This window comes from Bubalus bubalis, chromosome 9, assembly GCF_019923935.1.
Source record: "Bubalus bubalis isolate 160015118507 breed Murrah chromosome 9, NDDB_SH_1, whole genome shotgun sequence".
NCBI lineage: Eukaryota > Metazoa > Chordata > Mammalia > Artiodactyla > Bovidae > Bubalus > Bubalus bubalis.
In genome coordinates this window covers 68,009,527-68,032,950 of record NC_059165.1, presented here as the reverse complement: position 1 = coordinate 68,032,950, position 23,424 = coordinate 68,009,527, and the positions used below count along the sequence as shown (strand labels likewise).

The window sequence follows — 23,424 nt, the reverse complement described above, 5'->3', positions numbered from 1 at the left end:
CACCCACAGGGCTTCAAACCAAGTTTAATAAATAAAACAGCAAGGGGGTCAAGGCAGTGTCACTTCACAGTGTGGTCCTTGGTGGGGCAAGGGAAGGTCGAGTCCAGCCCTGTGGATGGCTCGAGCCAAAGCCCCCCTGGTGACACGGGGTGGGAGCGCTGCCCTGCCCCTGGAGGACCCCACTCCCATTTGTAAACAGAAACATAAATAAAACAAGGCGGCTGGAGAGGAGAAGGTCCAGGACCCCAGCAGTCCTGCTGGGACCTCAACAAAAACACAACCTCCTTGGTCAGGGAAATGGGCTGGAGCCGGGCCCCCGGTGCAGCTCGGAAAGGGCCTCAGTGCCGAGGGGTGTGAGTCCCGTGTCCTCAGACCCACACCCGAGGCAGCCAAGGACCCAGGGGGTGGGGGTAGGGTGCGTAAAGTGCAGCTTTTCCTGAAGTGGAGAGCGGGCGGACAGCAGGGCAGGGCCAGCGTCGAGGTATATGGCTCTGCGCCCCACGGGGTTTGGCACCGAGTAGCAGCTGCCCCAAGCCTGGGCCAGGGCGGCCCATAGTCCAGCCAGGCGCAAGAGACGAGTGAGCAGAGTGCTGAGGGTGCCCGGCGGAGGCTGCTGGTGGTGCGGCATCCGGCCTGTCTCCCCTGTCCCTGGAGGGGCCTCTGCTGCTGGACAGGCCGGCCCTCCAGGCCCGGCCGGCTGATGGATCCCAGGGTGGGCGTGGAGCCTGGGTCACGTGGTGTGTGGCATGGGAGGGCCCCGCTCACCCTGGTCCTTGAAGAGTTCTGAGCAGAAGAGATGCCACCCAAGGCCCACAAAAAAAGGAGGGGTTGGGAAGACTGACAGGCAGGCCTCGCAGTGGCCCCAAGTCCAGTCCAGCTACACGCCCGCCTGTGGCCAGGGATCAACAGGTCATCACATTACAGCTGCAGGGGAGAGCGGGAGAGATGGGAGACATCAGTGCAGCCCCCAAGCACCAGGCCCACCCTACCTCCCGGAGACCCACCCCCACTGCCGACAGCCCCTCCCAAGGCAGCAAGGCCTGGCGCCCGGGGAGGGCTGGCGGCTCGCAGGGCCAGGAGCAGCCTGGCACTGGCCCCGTGTGTACCTTTTTGGATTTTGAACCGTACGAATGTATTACCTAGTCAGAAAGATAAATAAGCCAAATTTAAAGTAGAGAATAAAGCTAAAGAAACCAACAGCCTGCTCGGGGGCCACGCCTCCCTTGGGCCCTGGGGCAACCCCTCCCGCTGGCCTCAGCGTGGCCTGAGGTAGGGGCACAGCAGATGGGGGGTCTGGGGGGCCACACTCACTGTGACAGGGGCTCCGAGTGCAGCCCAGAGGCTGGGCATGCAGGGTGGGAGGCCAGGAAGGGGTTCACGTCCCCGATGCCGATGAGTCCAAACTCGGCCACCGACAAGGCCACTTGCGGAGGGCCCACGGTCTCCTCAGGCTCTCCATCTGTGTCCTCGTGGCTGGAGACGAGCGGCAGCTCCTCAGGCAGGGTCAAGTCCACAGCCAGCCTTGGGCTGGCACTGGGCTCTGGAGCGGCCGTGGCGGGCGGGAAGAAGGCCGGCTCAGCCAGGGCTGGGGGCCGCCGAGGCAACGGCAGCGCTGAGGGCTCGTCCAGTGGCGGCAACAAACGAGGCCCTGGCTCCGAGGATGGGGGTACGTCAAGGGCCTCCCCAGGCTCGCCAAGACTCCGGGACATGCTGCTGCCCATGCTCAGGGGCTCTGAGGGGGGAGAACGCAGCTGTGGCCAGGACCCCACGGTGCCCATGCCCAGCCCCGTCAAGTCAAGGGCAACGCAGCCATAGTCCGCAGGCCCAGAGGTCGTGATCACCTCAGGCGGTAACCTGTGTGGGCTCCAGCCTGCTGGGCCCAGTAAAGCCAAGGACCCTCCTCACAGAACGCTCACACAAACGTGTAAGACACACGAGGACACGAGGGACCTGACTTGTGGGAAGGACATGACCCTGTTCCTCAGGGTGGGCCAGGACACAGCAGGTTCAGAGAAGGTGAGGGGAATGCAGGCGCCTCACCAGGCACACCAGGGACCTGACCACACTCTGGAGCCAGGACAACGGAAGCCCTGCAGACCCAGAGACCAGGGTCCTTATCCCCTGTGGTCCCTTCACAACTGCACTAACCACCTGGGCCTCGTCCTGCTCCCACACAGCCCTGGGCCTGGATGCCAGAGGGAGCACAACAGCCCCCTGGGCTCCCACCCAGGGCCACAGACCACATGGGGCTCCCCCCACACGTGGACCCAGACCCCAAGGGCGCCTCATGTGTGAGATGCCCTATGAGACCATATGAGTGGAAGGACAGGGGCCCCAGACCCCTGCTCTTCAGTGTCCACTGGCCCAGGTTGGAGACCAGGGAGGAGGGGCCCCGAGGACAGGGCCTGCCCCCTACTCACCCACGTGCATCTGGGCCAAGCGGTCATGCTCAGGGCTCGGGCCGTGGGCAGCGGCAGGCAAGGGCAGGGGTGGCGATGAGCGGGGGCGGCCAGGGCCATCAGGGTCACTGCCCTCCAGGTCCTGGTCGGCATCCCTACGGGGAGAAGGGGTGAGGGCTGGGGCTGCCTCAGGCCCAGTGCCCTCCCAGCATCCATGGGCACCTGGCACACACGTGTTTCCTGACGGGCCGTACTTCCGGCGGCCTAGCCGTGTCTGCTGAGAGAAGTAGTCGTAGCGCTCGGACTTCTTCCACAGGTAATAGTACTCCACACACTCGCCCACTGACCGCGTGCGCACCTGCAGGGAGTGCCAGTCAACTCAGCCCAGCCCTACCTCCCCCACTGCCCAGACAGCAGGGAGGAGCAGACCCCAGAGCAGAGGCCGCAGATGGTGGCCCAGCTGCTGATGGGAGAACCCACTGCTGTGCCCAGAACACAGGACCTGACACCCATGCCCAGGAGGGCCTGGGACGAGGGATACAGAACACCCCTGACCCCCAGAAGCAAGACTGACTGGCTTCCTGGAGGCCACCATCATGGCTGACTAGAGACTCGTATGGGAGGAAGACCATGAACCCTAAGCCAAGTGCTCAGGAAGAGGGCTGGGGGGGCGGGGTGGCAGGTTTGGGGGAGGTGGGGTAGGAGTGGGCCCACACTGGGAGCTTCAGGAGCAGAAGCAGCCCCCATGGGAAGACAGTGGGCCTGGGTATGCTGGGCCTGGTTTCGGGCCCATCCCTGTCCACAATAGCCCCACATGGGCCCCACACCTACTCCAACCCTGTGGGGGAGACACTGAATCCCCAGCTGTGAGCATCCCATGGGGCAGGGAGGACCAGGCCTGCGAGCCCTAGGGGAGCAAGGTAACTGTCAGGGATGACGGGCTGGAGGAGGAGTCACGTGAGAACAAGAGGGAGAGTCAGGCCCCCAGACACGCCACAGGCACCCAGCCAGGCAGATGTCTGGGGCTGTGTGGGGAAGGCCAGGGTTGTGCCATAGGTCAGGGAGCCACAGGTGGGCAGCACCTGTGCAGGACACAGGGAGACCAGCAGTGGCCCAGGTCTGGATGAGAGGGATATGGGCTTGGGGAGGAGGACGACACAGGTGTGGGGAAGGGCACGTGGACCTGGGACCTGACAGCCACTCTGGCCACACCCCGTGGGTGCCATGGCAGGAGAACCTTATCCTTGGATAGAGTCAAAGTGGAAACCCTTAGTCCCCAGACAAGGGAATTGAGGGGGAGTGCAGGTAGGGTTGGAGTTGGGAAATCGGCAGTGAGCACGGATCCATCCCCAGACTGGAGCCTTTCCAGGGGAGCAGGCGGGAGGAAGCTAGAGCTGCCAGGAGCTTGGGGGGGTTCGTCTTGACCTCCTGCTGCAGGTGGAGCTCCCTGGCTGGGAGCCGTGGGCAGCAGGCAGGACTCACCTTGTTGGCCTGGATCAGGTGGAAGTTCTTGCCATGCACGCGGAAGCCATGCTCGAAGTTGCGACGCTCCTCCTCACTCCAGGCGCACAACCCGTCTGCAGGGGTGTGGGGCAGTCAGCAGCGGAGCAGGGGTTAGGGGGCCCCCAGGCAGACCAGCGCTCACCTCGGATCACCTTCACGTTGAACCGCAGCCTCCGCAGGGCCTCCTCCGCATTGAAATTGCACTTCACCAGCTCGTACAGGGCCTGGGAGATGGAGGGTGGCAGCCACTGAGACCTCTGCCCGCTCACCTCAGGGGGCAAGGGGGTGGTCCACACTGCCACAAGGACGGGAAGATGGATGGGATGGGGGTGTCCACTCTACCATTTTCTGTCACTAGCGGTTTCCAAATGAATTCGTCCCAAGCACAGGACCATGTTGGCTCCCGCCCCTCTGGCCTGGCAGTCCCTCCGCCCCATGGGCAGCCCACCTGCTCACTGTCTTTCACGGCCTCTCCCTCCGGAAGATGAGACCCGGCCATCTCATGCCACCTCCGCTTCACCGCCCGGTACAGGAACTCCTCCACTTCCCTCTCGGGAAGGATGTTGGGGTCCCAGAGCAGCTGGTCTTCGTTCTCGTAGACTGTGCAGAAGGGGCAAGGTCACGTGTGGGCACGCAAGTCACCTCCTCTGACCACTTCCCAGGAAGCCAAGCAGGGCAGGCCAACTTTGCCCCTCCAGGGACAAGGGCCTGACTGGTGGCCTGGGCAGGGCCTCCACCTCTGTGCCCCTCAGGGCCAGCTCTGGGCACCAAGGTGGGAGCAGGGAGAGGCCAGTGGGGACTGAGTGGCCAGAAATCAGGGCCAGCTTCCCAGAGGAGGCAGCAACTAACCGGGGCTGGAAGGGGGACTTCTGACCCTAGCCCTGAGAAGGCAGCTGCAGAGCGAGCTCAGGGAGGGGAAAGGCGGGACCAAGGGAGGAACACTTGGAGCCCAGACTCAAGTTCGGTGAGACCTGGGTGAGAGCCTCGCTCAAGCCAGAGCCGCCCAGCCGCCAAAGCCCTCAAGTCAGCACCACACACCAGCCAGACTTCCCCTCAGGCTGCAGTCTGCATCCAGTGGGCAGCCCCTTGCTGGGCAAAGCACGTAGTAGAGAAGAGGCAGAGGGAGACCCCAGTGCCAGCACCTCTCAGTTATCCAGGGAAGAGCCCCTGGGACCAAAAACTAAACCACACACACAAGCCCAACACCCAGCACAGGGGCTGAAGACGGAACCCACTCCAGGCTGGACTCTCTCCTGTGGGGGACCAGCAACTCCACGGTTGATGCCCAGGGAACTGCAGCCACTTCTCTCCACCTCCAAAGTCAACCCAAGTCCCAGGCTGGACCAGGGGGGTCAGCCAGAGGGGAGAGCAGGCCGCTCCAGAGAAAAAGTGACACCTGCCACCATGGCTGTGTGTTGACCTGTTACAGCAGGGTGAGAGGAACCATGCAACCACACATAAGTTCACGGACAGTGAGACATCAGAGCTGACACGCAGGATTTCAAAATAACCATGATCTATGAGGTAAGATAACAGCAGAAAAGAACAAAACAAATAGAAAGCTGCAAAATTTCAGCAGAGAACTGAAAGCCATTCAAAAGAATCACACAAGCATCCAAGGGCTGGAAAACACAGTGTGTAAGTTATGAATCACCAGGGAGCTTCAACAGCAGCAGATGACATGATCAGTGACATCACAAAGAATTTTGTTCAAATATATCAAACTGAAGCTTTAAGAGAACACAGTTCGAGAAGCGAGTGAGATGGACAAGCACCTGAGACAGAGGTAACTGAGCCACAAATCACAAGGACAAGGCCCTGGGCCAGCTCTGGAGAGAGGAGGGCAGGAAGCCCACGGCAACTCTGACCCACAGAGCCAGGAGCTCAGGGCACGCCACAGTCTGAACCCCAAGAAACAGGAGAAGGCAGAAGGGAAGTAAACAATCTCAATGGAAACAGACACAAAAAGACAGTGGAGTAAAGCTGGTCAAGTGTTGAAAGGATAAAGCCTGAAAACCTAGACTTCTGCACCCATGAAAATAGTCTTCAAAAATGAAAGTGAAATTAATATTTTTCAAAATTCATCCACAGCAAAACGGCACAAGGAGCACTGAAGAGAAAGTTCTCCACCTCCCGGCCACGGAGGCTGGAGAGATGGATCGCAGCATGTGGGCGCCGTGGGCAGAGATGCTCGCAGCTGCGACCTGCTGGTGCGAGCGAGGCTGGGGAAGAGGTGGGACAAGTCACATTGTCTGAAGCCCCTGAAGTAAAGGGGAACAGGGGCACATCCATGCAGAGCGAACCAGGGTAACCACTGCGAAAGTGACACAGACATTAAGACCAGAGTCCAAAGAGGACAAAACAACAGAATAAATTACCTGATGAATCAAAGACAGGACAAAATTAAGGAACAAAGAATAGAGGGAAGAGGCAGAAAACACACAGCACGATGGCAGACATGACCCCCTACTTGCAGAGGTTGCAGGATATAAGGACTGGACTCAACATGCGAACAGACAAAAATCAGATCCCAATATACTCCATTTACAAAACTACACTTTGTGCATAAGAAGGCAGAAAGGAATGTACTGTGTGAATACCAGACAGACAGACATCAAAGGAACATTCACAACACCAGCCACAGAGCCCAGCCCCCTGACCCCAGAGGACGGAAAATAGAGCACAGCCTTGGGCCTCAGAGAACTCCAGCTCAACATGAGCAATAGGAGGGAAACCAGAGAATCCGCAGCGCTCATGCTTCTAAACAACCAGAGTCAGAGAAGGTACCACAAGGGAAACTAGAGAACAACAGGGCGAAGCTAAAGAGAAGGAAGGAGGTAAAGATGGAAATAAAAGTCGACTACACAGAAATCAGATGACAGAGAGACATCAACAAACCAAAAATTAGCTGTCCCTTGTGAAGGGCAATAAAATTAATATAAACTCCAAAAACTCTGATCAAGAGAGAATACAAAACAAAAAATGCAAATTACCAGTATCAGAACCCCAAAAAAGAGACATTACTACAGGTCCTATACACGTTAAGAAAAGAATAAGAGAATATTATGAACTTTCTGCTGAAAAGTGGACAATTTAGGTGAAAGTGGTAAACTTCTCAGAAATATAACTTATCAACTTATATAAGTTGATACAACTTATACAACTTATACTTATATAAGTTGATACAACTTATACAACTTATATAAGTTGATACAACTTATACAACTTATATAAGTTGATACAACTTATACAACTTATATAAGTTGATACAACTTATACAACTTATATAAGTTGATACAACTTATACAACTTATACAACTTATATAAACTGAATTAATCATTCAGACTCTTCCACACACAAAAAAATCTAAACTGAACCCCAAGCCCACAGAACATCACCACAGAACCCTTCCAACATCTAAAGCAGCAGCAGTAATCGTCTTACACAGATTCCTCCAGGCACTAGAAAAAGGCACTTCCCAACCATTTCCCAAAGACGCGTGACCCTGAAACCAGAGCCCCAAGAGGACAAAATGAACAGAAATGACAAGCCAGTGTCTCCACGGACACGCGTGCAAAACCCTGTATAAGGAAGGGGCTGACAACACGCACCAGCCCGTCTTGGGGGCAGCAGTGCTCGGTAGTGGCCAGCACAGCGTGGGGAGCATAGACCAAGGTTAGGGTCCCGCAGTTGTCAGGGTCTCACATGCCTCTGGTCAAAGCACGGGCTCAGCTCATGCACACAGCTCAAGCTGTTCACATGAGCTTCTGTTTAAAGACAGAAGACACCTCATTTCATACATGTTGTGGGCTCACTAACACCGAGTTCACAGCAAGAGCTCATACCTGGACAAAGCTCACCTCACACGCGTTTTCTCTGACAGGCACGCCTCAGCTCTCATGTGCTCAAGATCCCCAGGGGCAGCCAGCACCACACCTGGGGCCGCTTTAAACAGCAAAACGCGAAAACCACAGGGTTCAGTGGACGCAAGTGACAGATGAGAGCTGAACAGAGAAGGAAGCTTCCCTGGGTCAACCTTCCCGGGAACATGTGCCCTGGACAACTCAATGTTTCTACCCTCTGCACACGTCCGTACCCAAAAATGACCCTGAAAGCACTACAGGTGTTTATTCTGGGCCCACACGTTAACTTTAGCCATGGGGTAAATGCAAAAATACAGAATCCACAAATAAAAAGGATCGACTGTACACACATGTATCATTATCATAAAAGACAGTATTTTGTGACTTGGTACAGTTTACTCCAGAATCCAAGGCTGGTTTAATGTCTGAAAATCTACCAATTCACTACATCGACAGAACAACAAAAAAATGACCACAGATGTAGAGGCAGAAGAAGTATCTGACAAAATTCACAGCAAAAATTGCCTGCTACTAAAATCAGAAAGAAACCTTCTTATCTAATAAATGTAATTCTATGGTTACACCAAGTGGGGAATGACTGAACATCTCCCCAAATCTGGGAACAAGACACAGATGTCCTCAGTCACCACTTCTTTTAACTTATGTTCTGGAGTCAGTGAGATGAGGCAAGAAAAAGAAATAAAACATACAAAGATCACAAAGAAAAAAGGTTATTATACACAAATGATATGACTGGTTACATTTAAAAATGCAGAAGAATCTACAAGCCATTAAAATTAGTAAGAGAATTTAGCCACGTCGCTGTGTACAAGTTTAAACTAAAAGAATCCAAACTGCATTTCTGCCAGCAAGAATCACAAGACTGCTACCCTTAAAACTCTGAAACTGATGAAATTAAAGAACACCTAAACAGAGAGGTCAGCCACACTCACAAACTCGAAGTGTCAGTATCATTAACATGTTGCTCCTCCCCAAATTAACCTAAAGAGCCAATGCAACCCTAATCAATCCCAGCAGGCACTTCTAGACCAAAGGATAAGCTAAACTGAAAACTTCTGTGCATGCACAAACAAGTTACAAAGCTGGAGGTTTCAGGGCATTTCAGACTTACTTCAGAGCTGCAACAATTAAGACAGAGTGGTCAGACAAAAGTTACAATGTTGGAGGTTTCACAGTATCTCAGACTTACTTCAGAGCTGCAACAATTAAAACAGAGTGGTCAGGATCCTGGGTCAGAAAAAAGAAAACAAGAAAAACCCCCAAAGCAGAGGGACCTTGCCAACACTGATCTCTGATAGAGGCACCCCTGTAATTCAGTGGGGGAACAATGGACATGTCCATGCGCAGGACTTGCCACGGGTTGGGTGTGGGGCAGTCAACTCTGACCCATACCTCCAACCCACACCACGTTAAAATTAAATTAGATCACAGACGCCAACGTAGAAGAGGGTCTGCAGACTCCTTAGCACACAAGCGAATTGTGGCTAAAATAAAGACAAGCTAGACTTCACTGAAATCAGACCCCACTGATGGGAGAACATGCCTGCAGTGCACACAGCCAGCCACCAACACACCCAGGACACTGCAAAGCAGGAGAGGAAGGCACTCCATTCAAAGGGGAAAGGCCTGGGCAGGCACCTGCAGGAGACACCGAGTGGGAGGGAAAAGCACTTAAAGCCACAGCAGGGCCCACTCCATACCCACCAAGACAGACCACCCAGGGCTGAGGAGGGCACAGAGCAACTGGAACTCCTGCACAACTGGCAGGGCCCATGGTGCCCACGGATGATGCCCCAGAAATGAGCGTGAGTGTCCATCAAGACGGCCACACCACAAACCACCAGAACACTGACTGGCTAGCGGAGGAGTCAACATAGGCGTGCACACAGGGGACCTGATGCCACAGCGCCCACAGTGCCCACAGTGTGGAGGGGTCCCTGCAGGGAGAGGCCAGCTCCCGGCCCAGGGATCAAGGGCAGGCCTGCGGTAGAGCACAGGCTCAGCTCGCGGCCTCCTCTGGGGAGAGGCCGTGTGCCAGCACATCCTGGGACCCGGCTCAGCCACAGCCTCCTGTCTCCCATCCTTCACCCAAACTGCCTATGAGGAACAAGCACATCCCACCAGCCCACATCCAAATTCAGGCCCTGGAAGGCATTCCCCTCTTTACCAAGGGTCCCCGACTTCCTCGTCTATCCCATCCCCCAATCCCAGCTGCCGAATGGTCTCAAAAAAGCCTCTGAGCTCAGAGTGCCGGCCCAGGGCATGCGGGCGCCCTGGGGCAAAGAAAAACAGATCCTAGTCAACAGGTACCTGCCTTCACATCCCGACCTCAGCACCTGTACACAGAAGCGATGATTTCTACCTCAAAGAATGGAGGCCCAGCTCCACATTCCAGTGGGATCAACAGACAGACAGACATCAAGTCAGATGGTGAGTGCCCTCAGGAACAGGGCAGAGCAGAAAAACACAGGTCTCTGGCAGGCATGCGGGAAGAGCCCCGGATGAGATGAGGGACTGACCTGTGGGCAACGTGGGAAGAGCCCACATACCCAAGAGAACAAGTGCAGCAGCCCTGGGCAGGGGCTCGGGGTAACTTCAGGGCCCACAGCCAGCCAGCAGGGAGGGGCAGCTACCTTCCAGAGCACCCTGCAGGTCAGCTGTCCTAGGTGGGCACCTGAGCTGGGCCGGGACTCTCAGGCTTGCTCAGAGGATCTGGGAACCGACTCTGGCTGGACACCAAAGTCTTTCCTGAAGGACTGGGTGACATTTCACCTACTCCCTGCCCCCCAGCTCCCAAGCCCACTTACTCTTCTCACCATGCCTGTTCGAGTGCAGGTTGCTGAGGTCAGCTTGGAACTGAGGCCCAACCATGATTTCCTGCAAAGGCAAAGGCCCAGGAGGGTCAGGGTGGACAGTGGTGTTGATGGGGGCTGCAGGCCACTGCCCAGAGCCAGGACTGGCTGAATCTGCCTGTCTGCTCTGAGGCCAAGCCTAGGAGTGTACAGGTATGTGAGCAACAGTGTGTCTGGCATAGCCAGTCCTATGCTGGGGTGGAGGGAGTGGGGGAGCCCCCGGACAGGACCAGGGCCACAGCACTCAGGCTCGAGTCCACTCCAGTGTCAGAGTTGCTCACCTTCTTACACTTGTTGGCAGGAAGCGGGTCCTCCTCAGCGTCTGATGAGCTGGAGGAGCCAGGCTCCTTGTCTGCATCAGCCAGGAAGCAGGCTTCAGAAAGAGGAGCAGTGAGGCACGTGCCCTCTGCCAACAGACCCTGGCAGACCCCAGGCCCCCACCCCATTCTCCAGCCACCTGACCCCCAAGCATGCCCCTCCTGAGAGGCGGTGGTCCCAGGCCCCAGCCAGGGGATGAGGCGAGAGGGCACAGAAGCAGGGTCCATTAGGGGCTCTGCTGCGGTCCTAAACCCACTGAGGGCCGGAAACTCGACACCTCCTGCTACAGTGCACCATCGGCCGGGTCACGGCCCGAGATCCCCTGCACTTAACAGACATTCAGCCACAAGAACCAACATGCTCCCCCCTCGCATAAACCCAGGTCACCAGCCTCCGCACAGGGATGGTGCCCAGAGCGGCTCCAGGAAGAGCAGGCACCCCAGGGGCCCCGAGGTCTGAGCCCCCAGCAGCTCAGGGGCAGAAGCGGGGGTCACCTACATCCACTCTGACTAGGGAAAAGGTCGGAGGCCTCGTGAGAGGTCACAGATGGGGTGAGATCATCGGCTGAGGACTGTGTTTCTTCCTCTTCTTCCCCTGAAAGCAAATCCTTCGCTATTTGGTCCTTTTAACAAGAAAGTAAAGAACATTTTTGTACTTTTTTTTTTACAATCTCAAATAACACTAATAATAATAGCATGGTGGTGCCAGTGTGGATGAGCCGCCCTGTAGGAGCACCTGGGACTGCTCTCCCCAGTCCCCGGGGCTGCCAGCCGGGGAGGGGATGTGCCTCTGCCTGAGAACTAGGACAGTCAGAACCCCTCCCCTCTGACCCCACCAAGACCTGCTCAGGACCCGGTGTCTCTCCCTCCCAGGGCCCTCCCCTTGGCCACACAGACCCTGGGTGGGCGGCGCGCACTTCCTGACCACACCCCTACCTGTCCAGGGCCCTCCTGCCCAGCCCAGAAGCCTCCTCTCACCTTGTCTAGGGTCATGTCGGGCAGGTGGGCTGCGGTATCGCTGCCCTCGCTCTCCCGCTCCGAGATGGGGTCCGAGGTCTCGTAGCCGTACAAGGCCAATAGCTCGTCAAGGGGCATGTCGCTGCTCTGTGGGGGCAGGGCTATGTCAGGGGCACTGTGCTGGGGGCTCTGCTCTCCTGCCCTTGAGCCCATCAGCCCCACGACCAGTCCCAGTGGTGCACTCCAAACAGACCCCAAGTCCAGCCCTCATCTACTGACTCCTTTCAGTCCCCCAGAGGACATCTCAGTCTTGGACCAAGGGAGCAGCTCCTTCGAGAGAAACCACTGACTGCTTGTCGCCAGAGTAAACCTTGGCACAAACGCTTTCAAGCAGAAAATCCCAATTTTGGAAAACTTGGATCGGACAGCATGAAAATAATAAACCCCAATGCCCACTGTAAGGCTAGAAAGGGAATATAAAACGCAGGCGTTTCAGCTTTTGCTTTGGATATTATTATACGTTCTTTCTTTTTCTTAATCAGTGAATGAAAATTGTATCTGAAGAAAAAGATGTTTTTGGCTGCACCATGTGCCTTGCAAATCTCACTTCCCCAATCAGGGACTGAACCCTGTGTTCCAGTGAGAACACGGAGTCCTGACTGCCCAGCCCTCCAGTGAGAACATAGAGTCCTGACCACCCGACCACCAGGGAGCTCCCCTGAGGAAATTAGATAAGGTATTCAGCTAAAGAATAGCTGACTTTTTTTTTCGGTTACTTTTGAGAAGTTTTGAATTCAAGTTGAACTCTTTAAAACTGTTTTCTCCTTTTTGAACAGAAGACATGTTTTGGTTTTAAGACCAAATTAGTACTAAGTGGCGGAGAAGGCAATGGCACCCCACTCCAGTACTCTTGCCTGGAAAATCCCATGGAAGGAGGAGCCTGGAAGGCTGCAGTCCATGGGGTCGCTGAGGATCAGACACAACTGAAGGACTTCACTTTCACTTTTCATTGTCATGCATTGGAGAAGGAAATGGCAACCCACTCCAGTGCTCTTGTCTGGAGAATCCCAGGGATGGGGGAGCCTGGTGGGCTGCCGTCTATGGGGTCGCACAGAGTCGAACACGACTGAAGTGACATAGCAGCAGCAGCAGCAGTACTAAGTGGTACACGGCACCAAGCTAAATAAATGTCCAGTGACTACTCTTTGGTCCCAGTACTTGAAATACATCTGGTGAGGTCACTGTTGACCTTTAACAAACTGAGGTCTTTGTGCCCCACCTCCAAGCTGACATGATGAAGCCCCATTATGACTGGAGAAGTCCACACACCTCAGCTAGAGAGTAGCACCCGCTTGCTGCAACTAGAGAAAGCCTGTGCACAGCAACAAAGGCCCAACACAGCCAAAAATTAATTAATGAATTAAGGCTACAGGACAGGGCCCTGACCCAGGAGGCCAGTGTTCTCACAAGAGACCAGAGAGCTTGCTCTCACCCTGGAGACGCCGCACAAGAAGCCACATCTGCAGCCGAGCAGCGCCCTGCAGACATGCCAGGCCAGCCTTTGTCTGGGGCTTCCAGGCCCCAAACAGCACAAAAATAAACCTGCTGTTTAAAGCATCCCATTCTGTGGGGCTGACACACGTGTGCTCTCTAGATTTTACATGGCGGACTCTGTGCACACGCACAGGACTTACACATCATGGAACCAGCACCCAGCCAGCATCTCATCCATACAGAAGGTGACGAGATCACACATGAGTCAGGACCACTCTGGGGTCAGGGCTGCCAGGGTCAGGGCCACCCCAGGGTCAGGACCATTCCAAGGTCAAGACCAGTGGACCCTAACACAAGGACAGAGTTCATCGGATATGGCCACAGGGTCCAGCCCATGAGGCTGCCACCTGCCGCACTCTGCTGCAGCATCAGAGAGCACCCACAACTATGTCAACAGACTGGTAAAAACTCCTGCCTTTTCCATGAACAGATCTGTGAGAGGCAAGACTCACTCTCTAACCTCAGAGACAGACCACAACAGACTGACATCTGCCTAAAGACAGCATTTCACAGAGATTTACAGAAATGTAAAACTATTTCACTCTTTTCCTTATTTTTTTGGTTTGGAAAACAGTTATATTTTCTCAAAAATGTGTTCTTTCTACTTACAATGGGTTTGCTGCATCACCTACATAAACAAAGCTCCTTGAGATCATCGATAATTGTTAACACAAAAGGGGGGTTCTGGAGTCAAAAAGCTGGAGAACAGTGGGCTCACACTCCAGGCCGGCTGGTCTGGAGCCCAGCGCCCCAAGAAGGCAGGACCGGCTGGTGCGGCCAGGCCTCTGCTGACAGAGCCAGGTGGGCTCGGAGACCGAGCGGACACACGGAGCAGCTGCGAGGTCGCTGATGCCCTGTCTGCATTGCTGGGTACCTGGGAGACGAAGTCCTTCTCCAGCTCCTCCTCCGGCTTCTCTGGGCCCCGTGCTGCACCCTCGTGCTCCTCCCGGACACCGTAGTTCTGCGACAGGATCTCCGCCAAGTGGAACTGATGGTCCGCAGAGCCCATGGACACCACTGTGGGGGACAGCAACCCGGTGAGCTCTGCGCCTGTCCCAAACCTCGTGCTACGACTGAGACCATGGGGTAGAGAAGCCCACGGGCCCTGGGGCTGTGTGGGTGTATGCACATATGTGTATGTCCACACAGCCGCCCAACAAATGCCCCACCCTCCTCTGGTCCCAGCCCAGTAGCTGGGGGACTTGACCAGATCTGGAGCCTTCCCCAAAGACCCAGGATGTGCTCACTGCTGTATCTCCATGCTGCTCCTCAGTACAGTGACTTGTAAAGAAACAAAAAAGGACACAGCCAGGTCTCACTCCACCCCAGCAGGGAATAAATAGTGAAGGTCTCCATGTGGGTCCCAAGAGTAACAGGAGGGGCTGGAGCCTCCGGAAGCCGGACAGGAGGGGCCGGTGGCCAGTTTGGGGAGGCACAGGGCCCCCAGACAGTGCCCACCCAGCACCCTCCCTCCTGCAGCCCCCGCCCCCAGCTTGGGGGCGGACCTGGCCAAGAGGGAGGTCCTGACCACCAGCTGGCTTGCCCTTGCCCCCACCGAGGCCCTGGTGATCCAGGGAGGGGTGGGGGGTTAGGTACCTGCTGTGGTCTGCAAGTTGGGCTCCCCAGGGCACAGACTGTGAGGCAGGCAGGAGGCCGCACCAGGGCTCTGCCTCTCCAGTGAGGAGGCCTGTGGAGGAGAGGAGCAGGGTTAAGGCCTGCAGGCGGCCAGATGGCCTGGCCATGGTCAGAGCTGACCCCCAGGGTATATCAGGGCCACAGGAGTGACCTCCACTGGCTGGGGGTGGGGGCACAGTGGGCCAGACTTTCAGTCATGGTTGGAGTCCAAGTGCCCAGGCAGAGATTCTCAGAAGGCACAGGGCTGCCACCACCAAGTTCAGACCCTCCTCCAGGTGGGACTAGCACCTGTGGGCACCACGAGGAGCCTGGATCAGCCAGCCACCAGCAGCTGATCATGGCCAGGACAGTGTCAGGTGAGCCAGGCCCACACACAGCCCAGCCAACACCTGCAGCCTGGTGCTGACACCACAGCCACAAAAAGGGCCCAGCCTTCGAAACGTCATGTTCAAAACACAAAGAGCCGCCACAGAGAAATCGGGAAATTCTTCCAAACATAAACAGTTACCAAATGACCCAGCAACTAACTCTACTCCTAGGTACACACCCCAAAGAACCAAAAACATATGTCCATACCAGAAGGTATACACATGTGCCCACAGAAGGGTGACTCACAACAGCCCAAAGGTGTAAACACCCTAATGCCCAACAACAGGTGAATGAATAAAGAAGACATGGTCCATCCTATGAGGAAATATTCCTCAGCCGTGAAAAGGGGAGAAACCCTGATACTCGCTACCACGTGGACAGATCCTGAGAACAATATGCTCAGGGAGAGAAGCAGACACAGAAGGACACACAGGATGTGACTCCACTAATGACAAACGTCCAGAACAGTCCGATCCGCAGACACAGAGCGGGTTCCTGGTGGTCAGGGGCTGGGGAAGGAGCAACTGTTGATGGGGGTGGGCTTCTGTTGGGGTGGTAAGGGTGAAGGTTTCAAAACTTTGTTAACATACTAAAAACCACCAAATTCAATACTTTAGATGGGGATATTATGAAGGACATAAATTATACCTCAAATTTTTAGAACTACATTAAAAAAACAAAACAGTACAACAGCTACCATTATCACGACATTCAAAAGCTTATTAAGAACAAGAAAACTAGACCAATAACTTTTATAAACAGAACCACAGTATCCCCCCAAAAAAACACGAGCAAATTGAATTCAGCAACATGCAGAGAACACTACACAGTGACAAAGAGTGGCTCAGCACATGGACACAACACACAGGTGACGCCCAACGCAACAACCGACCACAGCACAGACCAGACACACACCCACGGCATCATCTCAACAGACGCCCAGACACAGCACCTGACCAAGCCCAGCACCCCTTCATGATGGAAACGCTGAATACACGAGGTCTGCGAGGGAACTTCCACCCAACCCCAGCCACTGCCGCCTCCCCAAGACCAGGGCACTGCCTACACAATGCCGTCCTGGAGGTTCCAGAAGGCAGGAAAGTGAAATGAAAGGAATCCAAGTTGGAAAAACACATCATGACCTGGGACAAAGAAGATACTGAAGAATCCACTGAAGAAACTGAAACCAGTAAAGGAGTTCAGCAAGGCTGCAGGACATAAGATAAGCCACAGAAACTTTACTCATATGCAGTAGCAACAAATAATCTAAAAAGAAAACAAGGAAGACAATTCCATTTACAACAGCACCAGAAAGAATAAAATACTTAGAGATAAAAGGAGCAAAAGAAGTTCAAAACTAATACTCTGAAAAGTGCAAAGAATGTTGAAAGAAACTAAATATCTACATAAAATGGAAAAACACTATATTCCTAGCTCAAGACTTACAACTGCCAAGATGTCGACGTTCCTCAACTCATCTAGAGGTTCAATGACAGGCCTATGAGAACCCCAACTGGCCTCTACACAGAAACTGTCCCAAAAATCACAAGAAAACTCAGGGACCCTGAATAGCCAGAACAATCGAGGGGAAACAATGTTTCCTGACCTCAAAAGTACTGCAAAGCTACAGTAATGGAAACAGTGTGGTGTTGACATAAGGCAAGATATTCAGATCAAATTAACAAAACTGAGGATTCAGAAGTAAACCACATATTTACAGGCAAGCAAATTTTTTAAAGGGTGACAGAAAAACTCAACATGTAATAAACAGTCTTTTCAACAAATTGTGCTGGGATGCCTGGCTATCCACACACAGAATAATAAAGTTCAAGTCCTCTCCCACACCACACAAAAATTCACTCAAAATGGATCAAAGACCTTGAGCATAAGAGCTAACACTATCAAACTCTTAGAAGAAACCAAGGCAATGAGTCTTTCTCACCAGGCAACGGTTTCTTAGGTAAGACACAAAAAACAACAACAACAAAAAAAACAGATAAACTGTATTTCATCAAAATTAAAACTCTCTGTGCTTCAAACAGCAGCATCATGAAAGTGCAAAGGTGACCCACAGACCAGTAAAAGATACATGCAAATCACGCAGCTCTAAAACTGGACTTGTATCTAGAATACATAAAGAATTCCTACAGATCATCAAGAAAAAGGAAACCAGATTTTTAAACAGGCAAAGCCTCCAAAGAGCTACACACTCGGCCAAGCAGTACATGGAAACAAGGCTCGATGTCAGGAGGGCAAGTGAGCACACTGAGATCAGGAGAATACATGACACCTGTGTGGGGACGTGGCCCCTGGGAGGGGACCTGCAGTGGACAGCGCAAGGAGCACACCGGGGGTTGGGGGAACCCCGACACACTGCCCTGGTGCAGCGTCAAGCGTGGAAGCCAGCGGGAAAGCAGACCGACCACCTGTGCGCAGGGGCGGAGCACACACAGCCTAATGACCAGCCCTTCAGCCCTCTACCCAGGAGGCACCACCTGTGAAGGTCAAGGCCTTCCCTCTGCACTGACCACCCTGCTGTTCACACCCTCCAGGGGACTCCTCACGGGGTTCTCCCGCGTGACACACACCACCTGCCTAACAAGCTGCTGTTTCTCTCTTGTGAACCTGCCCTTAGCCTGAACCACGGGGCCCCAGCCGGGACCCAGGGGGGCAGAGGGAAAAGTCAAGCCTCTCCTCCCTGACAACACCCAAGAGAAGCGGAAATGCTCATCCACTCTAAGACCTGTTCACAAGTGTTCTCAGCAGTCTGACTCACAATAGCCAAAGGAGGAAAGAACCCAGAGAGACATCACGTGGAATATCACTCAGCCCTGAAAAGTAGAGAAGCCCTGACACTCTTACTACATGGATGGACCCTGAGAACATGATGGTCAGTGAGGGAAGCAGACACAGAAGGACACACAGGGTGTGATTCCATTGATGGGAAACGTCCAGAATAGGATGATCCACAGACACAGGGAGTGGGTTCCTGGTTGTCTGGGGCTGGCGGGGAGAAGAAAGATGACTAAGGAGTACATGGTTTCTTCTGGGCTGGTGAAAATGTTCTAAAATTGGTGATGCCTGCACAACTGACTATACGAAGAACCACTGAATTGGACACATTAAAATGAGTGAACTGTAAAGTAAATGAACGACATATACCTCGGTAAAGCTGTTTACAAAAAAAAAGATTAAAATAGTTAACAAACTAAACTTTAAATTTTAGAAAAAAGTTTAGTAAGAATTTCCATGCTGATTTCCTGAGTCAAGAGGTTGCGTAATCATTTTCTTCATTAGAGAAATATGGGACTGAAATCTCTGAAAGGTCAAGTCACTCAGTAAAGCTCACACAGCATGTAAATGGTACAACTACAAGTGCAAACTCCAGCTCTGCAACTCAGAAACGCTTAACAGAACTGTCACGCTTCTTGGGAGCATAAACAAAAGTACACAAATGGTCAGTAAAGCCACAGAGAGCCAGGAGGCAGAGCAAGCCGGAGCCCTGGAAACACCAAGGTGAGGAGAAGTCTGATGCTTGCCAGGAGACCGGCTCAGTTCTCTGGGAGGAAGTATAGGGGACCCCCAAGAGCTTGGCCAGGAGCACCCCAAGTTCTAAGAGGAAGTATACAGGGGGAATACCCCAAGCGCTCTCTCAGGAGCATACCAAGTTCTATGAGGAAGTATACGGGGCACCCCAAGTGTTCGGTGGGAGTACCCCAAGTTCTAAGAGGGAGGAGGTGCCCAGGGGCACCCCAAGTGCTCTGCCAGGAGCACCCCGAGTTCTAAGAGGGAGTCCTCCCACACAGGCCGCTTTAAGAAGGTAAGCCCCCCCAACTTGGGGCAGGAGGTAACAACACAGGGAGTGAGGGAGCAGCCTGGACATAGCACCCGAGTGGCACCCTCGCCCCCCTCCAGGAAGGGGCCAGCAGCATGCAGGCCACAGGCCACCTGCAGGTGCCAGCCCAGAGATGTTCCTTCTGGGCAAGGCCCGAGCATGAGGACAGCAGCAGACAGTCGGAGAAGGGCTCGGCCCAGCACCCCCTCCACCTTGGGGTCTGCCCTGGGGCACTGGCAGGGGAGCCTGGACAGCAGCAGGGGGAACAGGGGCCAGAGGACAGGGGGAAGGCTGGGTCTGCTCAGCCTCCCCCCAGGCCTAGATCCCCAGGCTCACCTCAGGCAGCTCTGAGAGCATCACAGTTGCCCCAAAACCAACTTTCAAGCCAGGCCCATGTGCAGCAGTGGGTTCCCAGCATCCTGTCCACCTTACCCTCCCCCCACCCCATTCAGAGCACTCTGGAGCCCATGGCCCCTGTTTTGCAAAGGTGGGAAAAGGAAACAGATGAGGAGCTGGCTAAGGGCATTCCAAGTTAAAAATGTTTATAAAGAAGAAAAAAGGGGGGAGAATCAGGGTTAGAAAGAAGGAAAGACAGCACTGTGGGGACAAAGAACAAGCCCAGGGCGGGGAGCCGCCTTGCCCTGCGGCCCAGATGGGAGGGAGGGGGCTCAGTCAGGAGGGAGGAGGGGCTCTGCCCTGCCTTCGGTGGAGGCTCAAATAGGGTAGGAGCTCAGACAGGACAGAGGCACAGCTGGAAGGGTCAGAGCAGTGTCTGGGTCCAGCTCACCCACAGAAACATCGGGGTCCATCCTCCACTTGGCGAACCAGGCACCCCACCCACAGGCTCTTCCTCCAAGCATGGGACACCCACATGCCTTCCTTCCAGAGGGGAGTCCTACACCCCCTCCCTGTGCAATGGCTGGGCCTGGGACTCTGGTGGGAGGGATCCACGTGACCCCCAAGTCTAGGCTGTGAAAGACAGTGTAATTTCCACCAGCCGCCATGCTGTGAGGAAGCACAAGCCTCAAGGGCAGGCCACGCTAGCGTTGCAGCCACACATGGGCAGCTCAGCCCAGCCACCAACCAGCCATAACCATGGGCGGGACCAGCCAGACCTCCAAGCTGGGACAGGTAGTTAAGCAGCACTGGCTGCTTTGAGAAACTGACTGCAGAGGTGGCTCATCACACAGCAGCAGTTAGCCAGAACCCCCGGCCCCCAGCAGGTGTGTGGTCCCACTGGGCCGCCCAGCACCTCACTGCTGACTGACAGCCCATGCAGCACCTGCTCTGGGCTGGGGCGCAGGAGGCCCCAGGGGCACAGCAATCAGCAAACAGGTTCTGCCTGCCAGTCTCGGCAAGCCACCCGCCTAGTTGGGGACACTGGCCAACAGCAGAGATGCAGGGTACTGAGGGGAGAAAACAGGGTGGAGGCCCCGCAGCAGGGGTGAAGGAGGCCTGCATGGCTGACTCCACAGAGGCCAGCAGGGCAGCGGACACCACTGCACAGCCAGGCCCCCACAGGTGCAGATGCCACAGGGAGACAGGAACCCGGGGTGGAGAAGGTGCAGGGGGTCCTCAGAGAACAAGGCCACTGGGCTGAGGTTCACAGGGAAAAGACACACTTTACCCTAAGGACAACAAAAAGCCGTGTTTTAAGCACAAGATACGGACAGTAGACTCAGCTTTTTAAAGATTAAGTTGGGATCCGTGAGCAAAACAGAAGCACCCCACCTTCTCTCAGGGTGCTGATGGCTACCTTGGTGATGAGAAAAATCAGCACTCACTGCTTGGTCAGAAATCACCATTTGTATTGGATCAAGACAGGAACTGCACAAGGCTCAGCCTCTCTGTGCAAGCACGGAGCCAAGATCTTGTGGGACCTCAACTCAGAGACTGGCTCAAGGTGGCGCAGAGTGAAAGGCTCCAGAGACAGGGGCAGCCTCCCGGGCAAAGGCCAGCCGTGCCCACCACCACTGGCATTTGCATACCTTCTGTCTCTCATTGCCAGGCCCTCAGGGCCTCCCACTGAATTGGCTTTCTTTTTAAGAAACCAGCTCCAATTCACCCCAAACTGGACACCTGGCAGCCCTGACAGAGCAGCGTCAACAGCCAAACCACGCACCACTCAGGGCAGGTTGGCTGGGGAGTCTGTTCCACCCACCTGTCACACCGGGCTACCTGCCTGGCCAAGACTGCTGGCCCCTGAGGCAGACCCACACATGGACAGCCACGCCCCTGCTGGGCTGTCAGGAGACCTGGCTTCTACCTCCATTCCACAAGTACAGCCACTGCCAAGGAGGCTTGTTTCCCAAAATGCCCTCTAAGGAAAGAGAACTACTCTGGAAGGGCCCTTTGGGTCCAGCCACCTGCATATAAGACAGGAATGGGCTGGGGAGGTCTGGCCTTACACTGGTATGCCCACACCCTCTTTGGCACAAACGCAGGGCCTCTTGCTGCCCCTGCGAAAGTCACTGGTGGGAGAGAATGGCCAGTTCCACCCTCCACAACACCCACCCACTCAGCGCCAAGACATACAGCCCAACGTGGCTCCCGGATCAGGCCGAGCATCCCAGGACCCGGGCGGGTGTCTGCTCCTCTCTGGGCCTGGGCAGCCTCACCCACTGCGTGAGAATCACTTGCTGAGTCCAGGGACCTGCCTAGAGTCCCCACACTAACCGTCTGCGCTAAGAGTCAAGTCTGCTGAGTCCCTAGCAGATACGTTATTCATTTCATCCTCTCTAGAGCCCTAAAAGGTGAGAGCAGGTTCGCACTGCTTTATCCAACATTCCAAAAAGCCCTCAAAGTGAAAGTTTTTCATCCCTGGTTCGACCCGCCACGAAGCTACCGGGTGTCTGGATCTCGACGATCCCAGCTGAGTTTGCTCAAGCATCACAGCCCGGAACCCCACAGATCCTCAAATCCGAAACACTCTGAACTCCAACATCGGTCCGGCCCCAGGGATTCGGGGTCTTGGGCCCGCTTTGCGGACAGAGAGAGGAGGCTCCGCGAAGCAACTTCAAGCCGCGGGAAAAAGCAGCCCTCCGGGCCGGGCTGGCCCCAGGTGGGAGCTCGAGTCCTGCGCGGGGTCCCGGGATCCGGCGGGAGCGCGACTCCGCGGGACCAGCGCCGGGGGGTGGGGAGTGGGTAGGGTTAGAGGGAGCAAGATTCCGCGAGGTCAGCGCCGGGGGGTGGGGGCTGGGTAGGGTCAGGGGGCTGGGGGCCGGAGGGGGCACGACTCTGCAGGGGGAGAGCCGCGGGATCGGGGGTGGGTAGGGTCAGGGGGCTGAGGGCCGGATGGGGCACGACTCTGCAGGGAGAGCGCCACGGGGAGGGGCTTCAGCGCCGCTGGTGGGGTCAGCGGGCGGAGGTCCTGTGAGGCAGGGTCCGGTGGGAAAGCGCGCTCCGCGAAGTTGGCAGACGCGGGGCGGGCGCCGGGGGCGGGGGGCGGGAAACTGCGGGCGCGCGCCCCCTCCCCGCCACCCCCGCTCCACCCCGCGCCCCCGACCCCCGCGCCGCACATGCGCACTGCCGCCCGCGATGTGGCACCGGGAGGGGGGGACCCGGGCCGGGGGCGACTGCCGATGGAGCCCCAAGCCCCTCGGGCTCCGACGGGAGCCGTATTGCGTCCCGGCTCCGAGTCCCGGCCCGGGGCCTTGGCGCCCGGGGCCCCAACGCGGCCCGGCCAGGAGGCGGGGGCGCGGGCCGGGGCGGGGGCCGGCTCCCCCGGCCCGCTCACTCACCTCCGCCATGGCCGTGTGTGCGCGGGAGGCGGCGGCCGCGCCGGGATCCCCGGATGCGGGGCCACGCGCTCATTGGCTGAAGCGCCGGGGCGGGCGGGGGGGCGCCTGGGCGGGGTCGGGGGCGGGGCCGGGGCGGGGCGCGAGCCGGCGCGTAGTAGGTGCGCGGTCTGGGATGCGCGGGTTTCCATAGACCTTGGCCTCGGCTTGGAAGGTGGGGGCACCCTGGATGGAAGTGCCGACTCCTGATAAGCAGAGCTTAAGCGCGGGTCCCCAGTCCTCTTTCCAAGCCATAGTGCCCCCCCCACAGTGTTACAGCTGAGGATCCCGAGCTCCGGAGAGACAACCCCCACCCCTTAAAAGGACTTAAGTCTGGGCAGC

At 55.7% G+C, this 23,424-nt stretch overlaps 1 protein-coding gene across 7 annotated transcripts; it reads right to left on the bottom strand.

Moving 5' to 3' along the window:
- Positions 1-6: 6 nt before the first annotated feature.
- Positions 7-23,129, bottom strand: MIER2 (MIER family member 2). 7 transcript variants are annotated; one of them, XM_025292830.3, is made up of 13 exons: positions 23,047-23,129; positions 15,064-15,154; positions 14,342-14,484; positions 11,935-12,060; positions 11,456-11,579; positions 10,921-11,012; positions 10,595-10,664; positions 4,351-4,502; positions 4,045-4,126; positions 3,882-3,976; positions 2,421-2,757; positions 1,312-1,732; positions 7-924 (listed from the first exon to the last, which is right to left on the bottom strand). In XM_025292830.3, the coding sequence occupies exons 1-13, from the start codon at positions 23,053-23,055 to the stop codon at positions 903-905; spliced, it is 1,764 nt and encodes a 587-aa protein (XP_025148615.3). In that variant the 5' UTR covers positions 23,056-23,129; the 3' UTR covers positions 7-902. The 7 variants fall into 7 exon arrangements, with proteins under 7 accessions (XP_025148615.3, XP_025148613.3, XP_025148617.3 ...); XM_025292828.3 differs by lacking the exon at positions 23,047-23,129 and adding an exon at positions 1,107-1,139; XM_025292832.3 differs by lacking the exon at positions 23,047-23,129 and having other exon boundaries at positions 2,421-2,554; positions 2,633-2,757.
- Positions 23,130-23,424: the final 295 nt, after the last annotated feature.

What these genes read in the sequence shown, in the direction of transcription:
- MIER2 (XM_025292830.3), bottom strand. An exon ending in AGAAGGACTTCGTCTCCCAG is followed by an intron (nt 12,061 to 14,341) that starts GTACCCAGCAAT and finishes CTGCCCCCACAG; the next exon opens with AGCAGCGACATGCCCCTTGA. An exon ending in GAACAGGCATGGTGAGAAGA is followed by an intron (nt 4,503 to 10,594) that starts GTAAGTGGGCTT and finishes CCTTCTGCACAG; the next exon opens with TCTACGAGAACGAAGACCAG.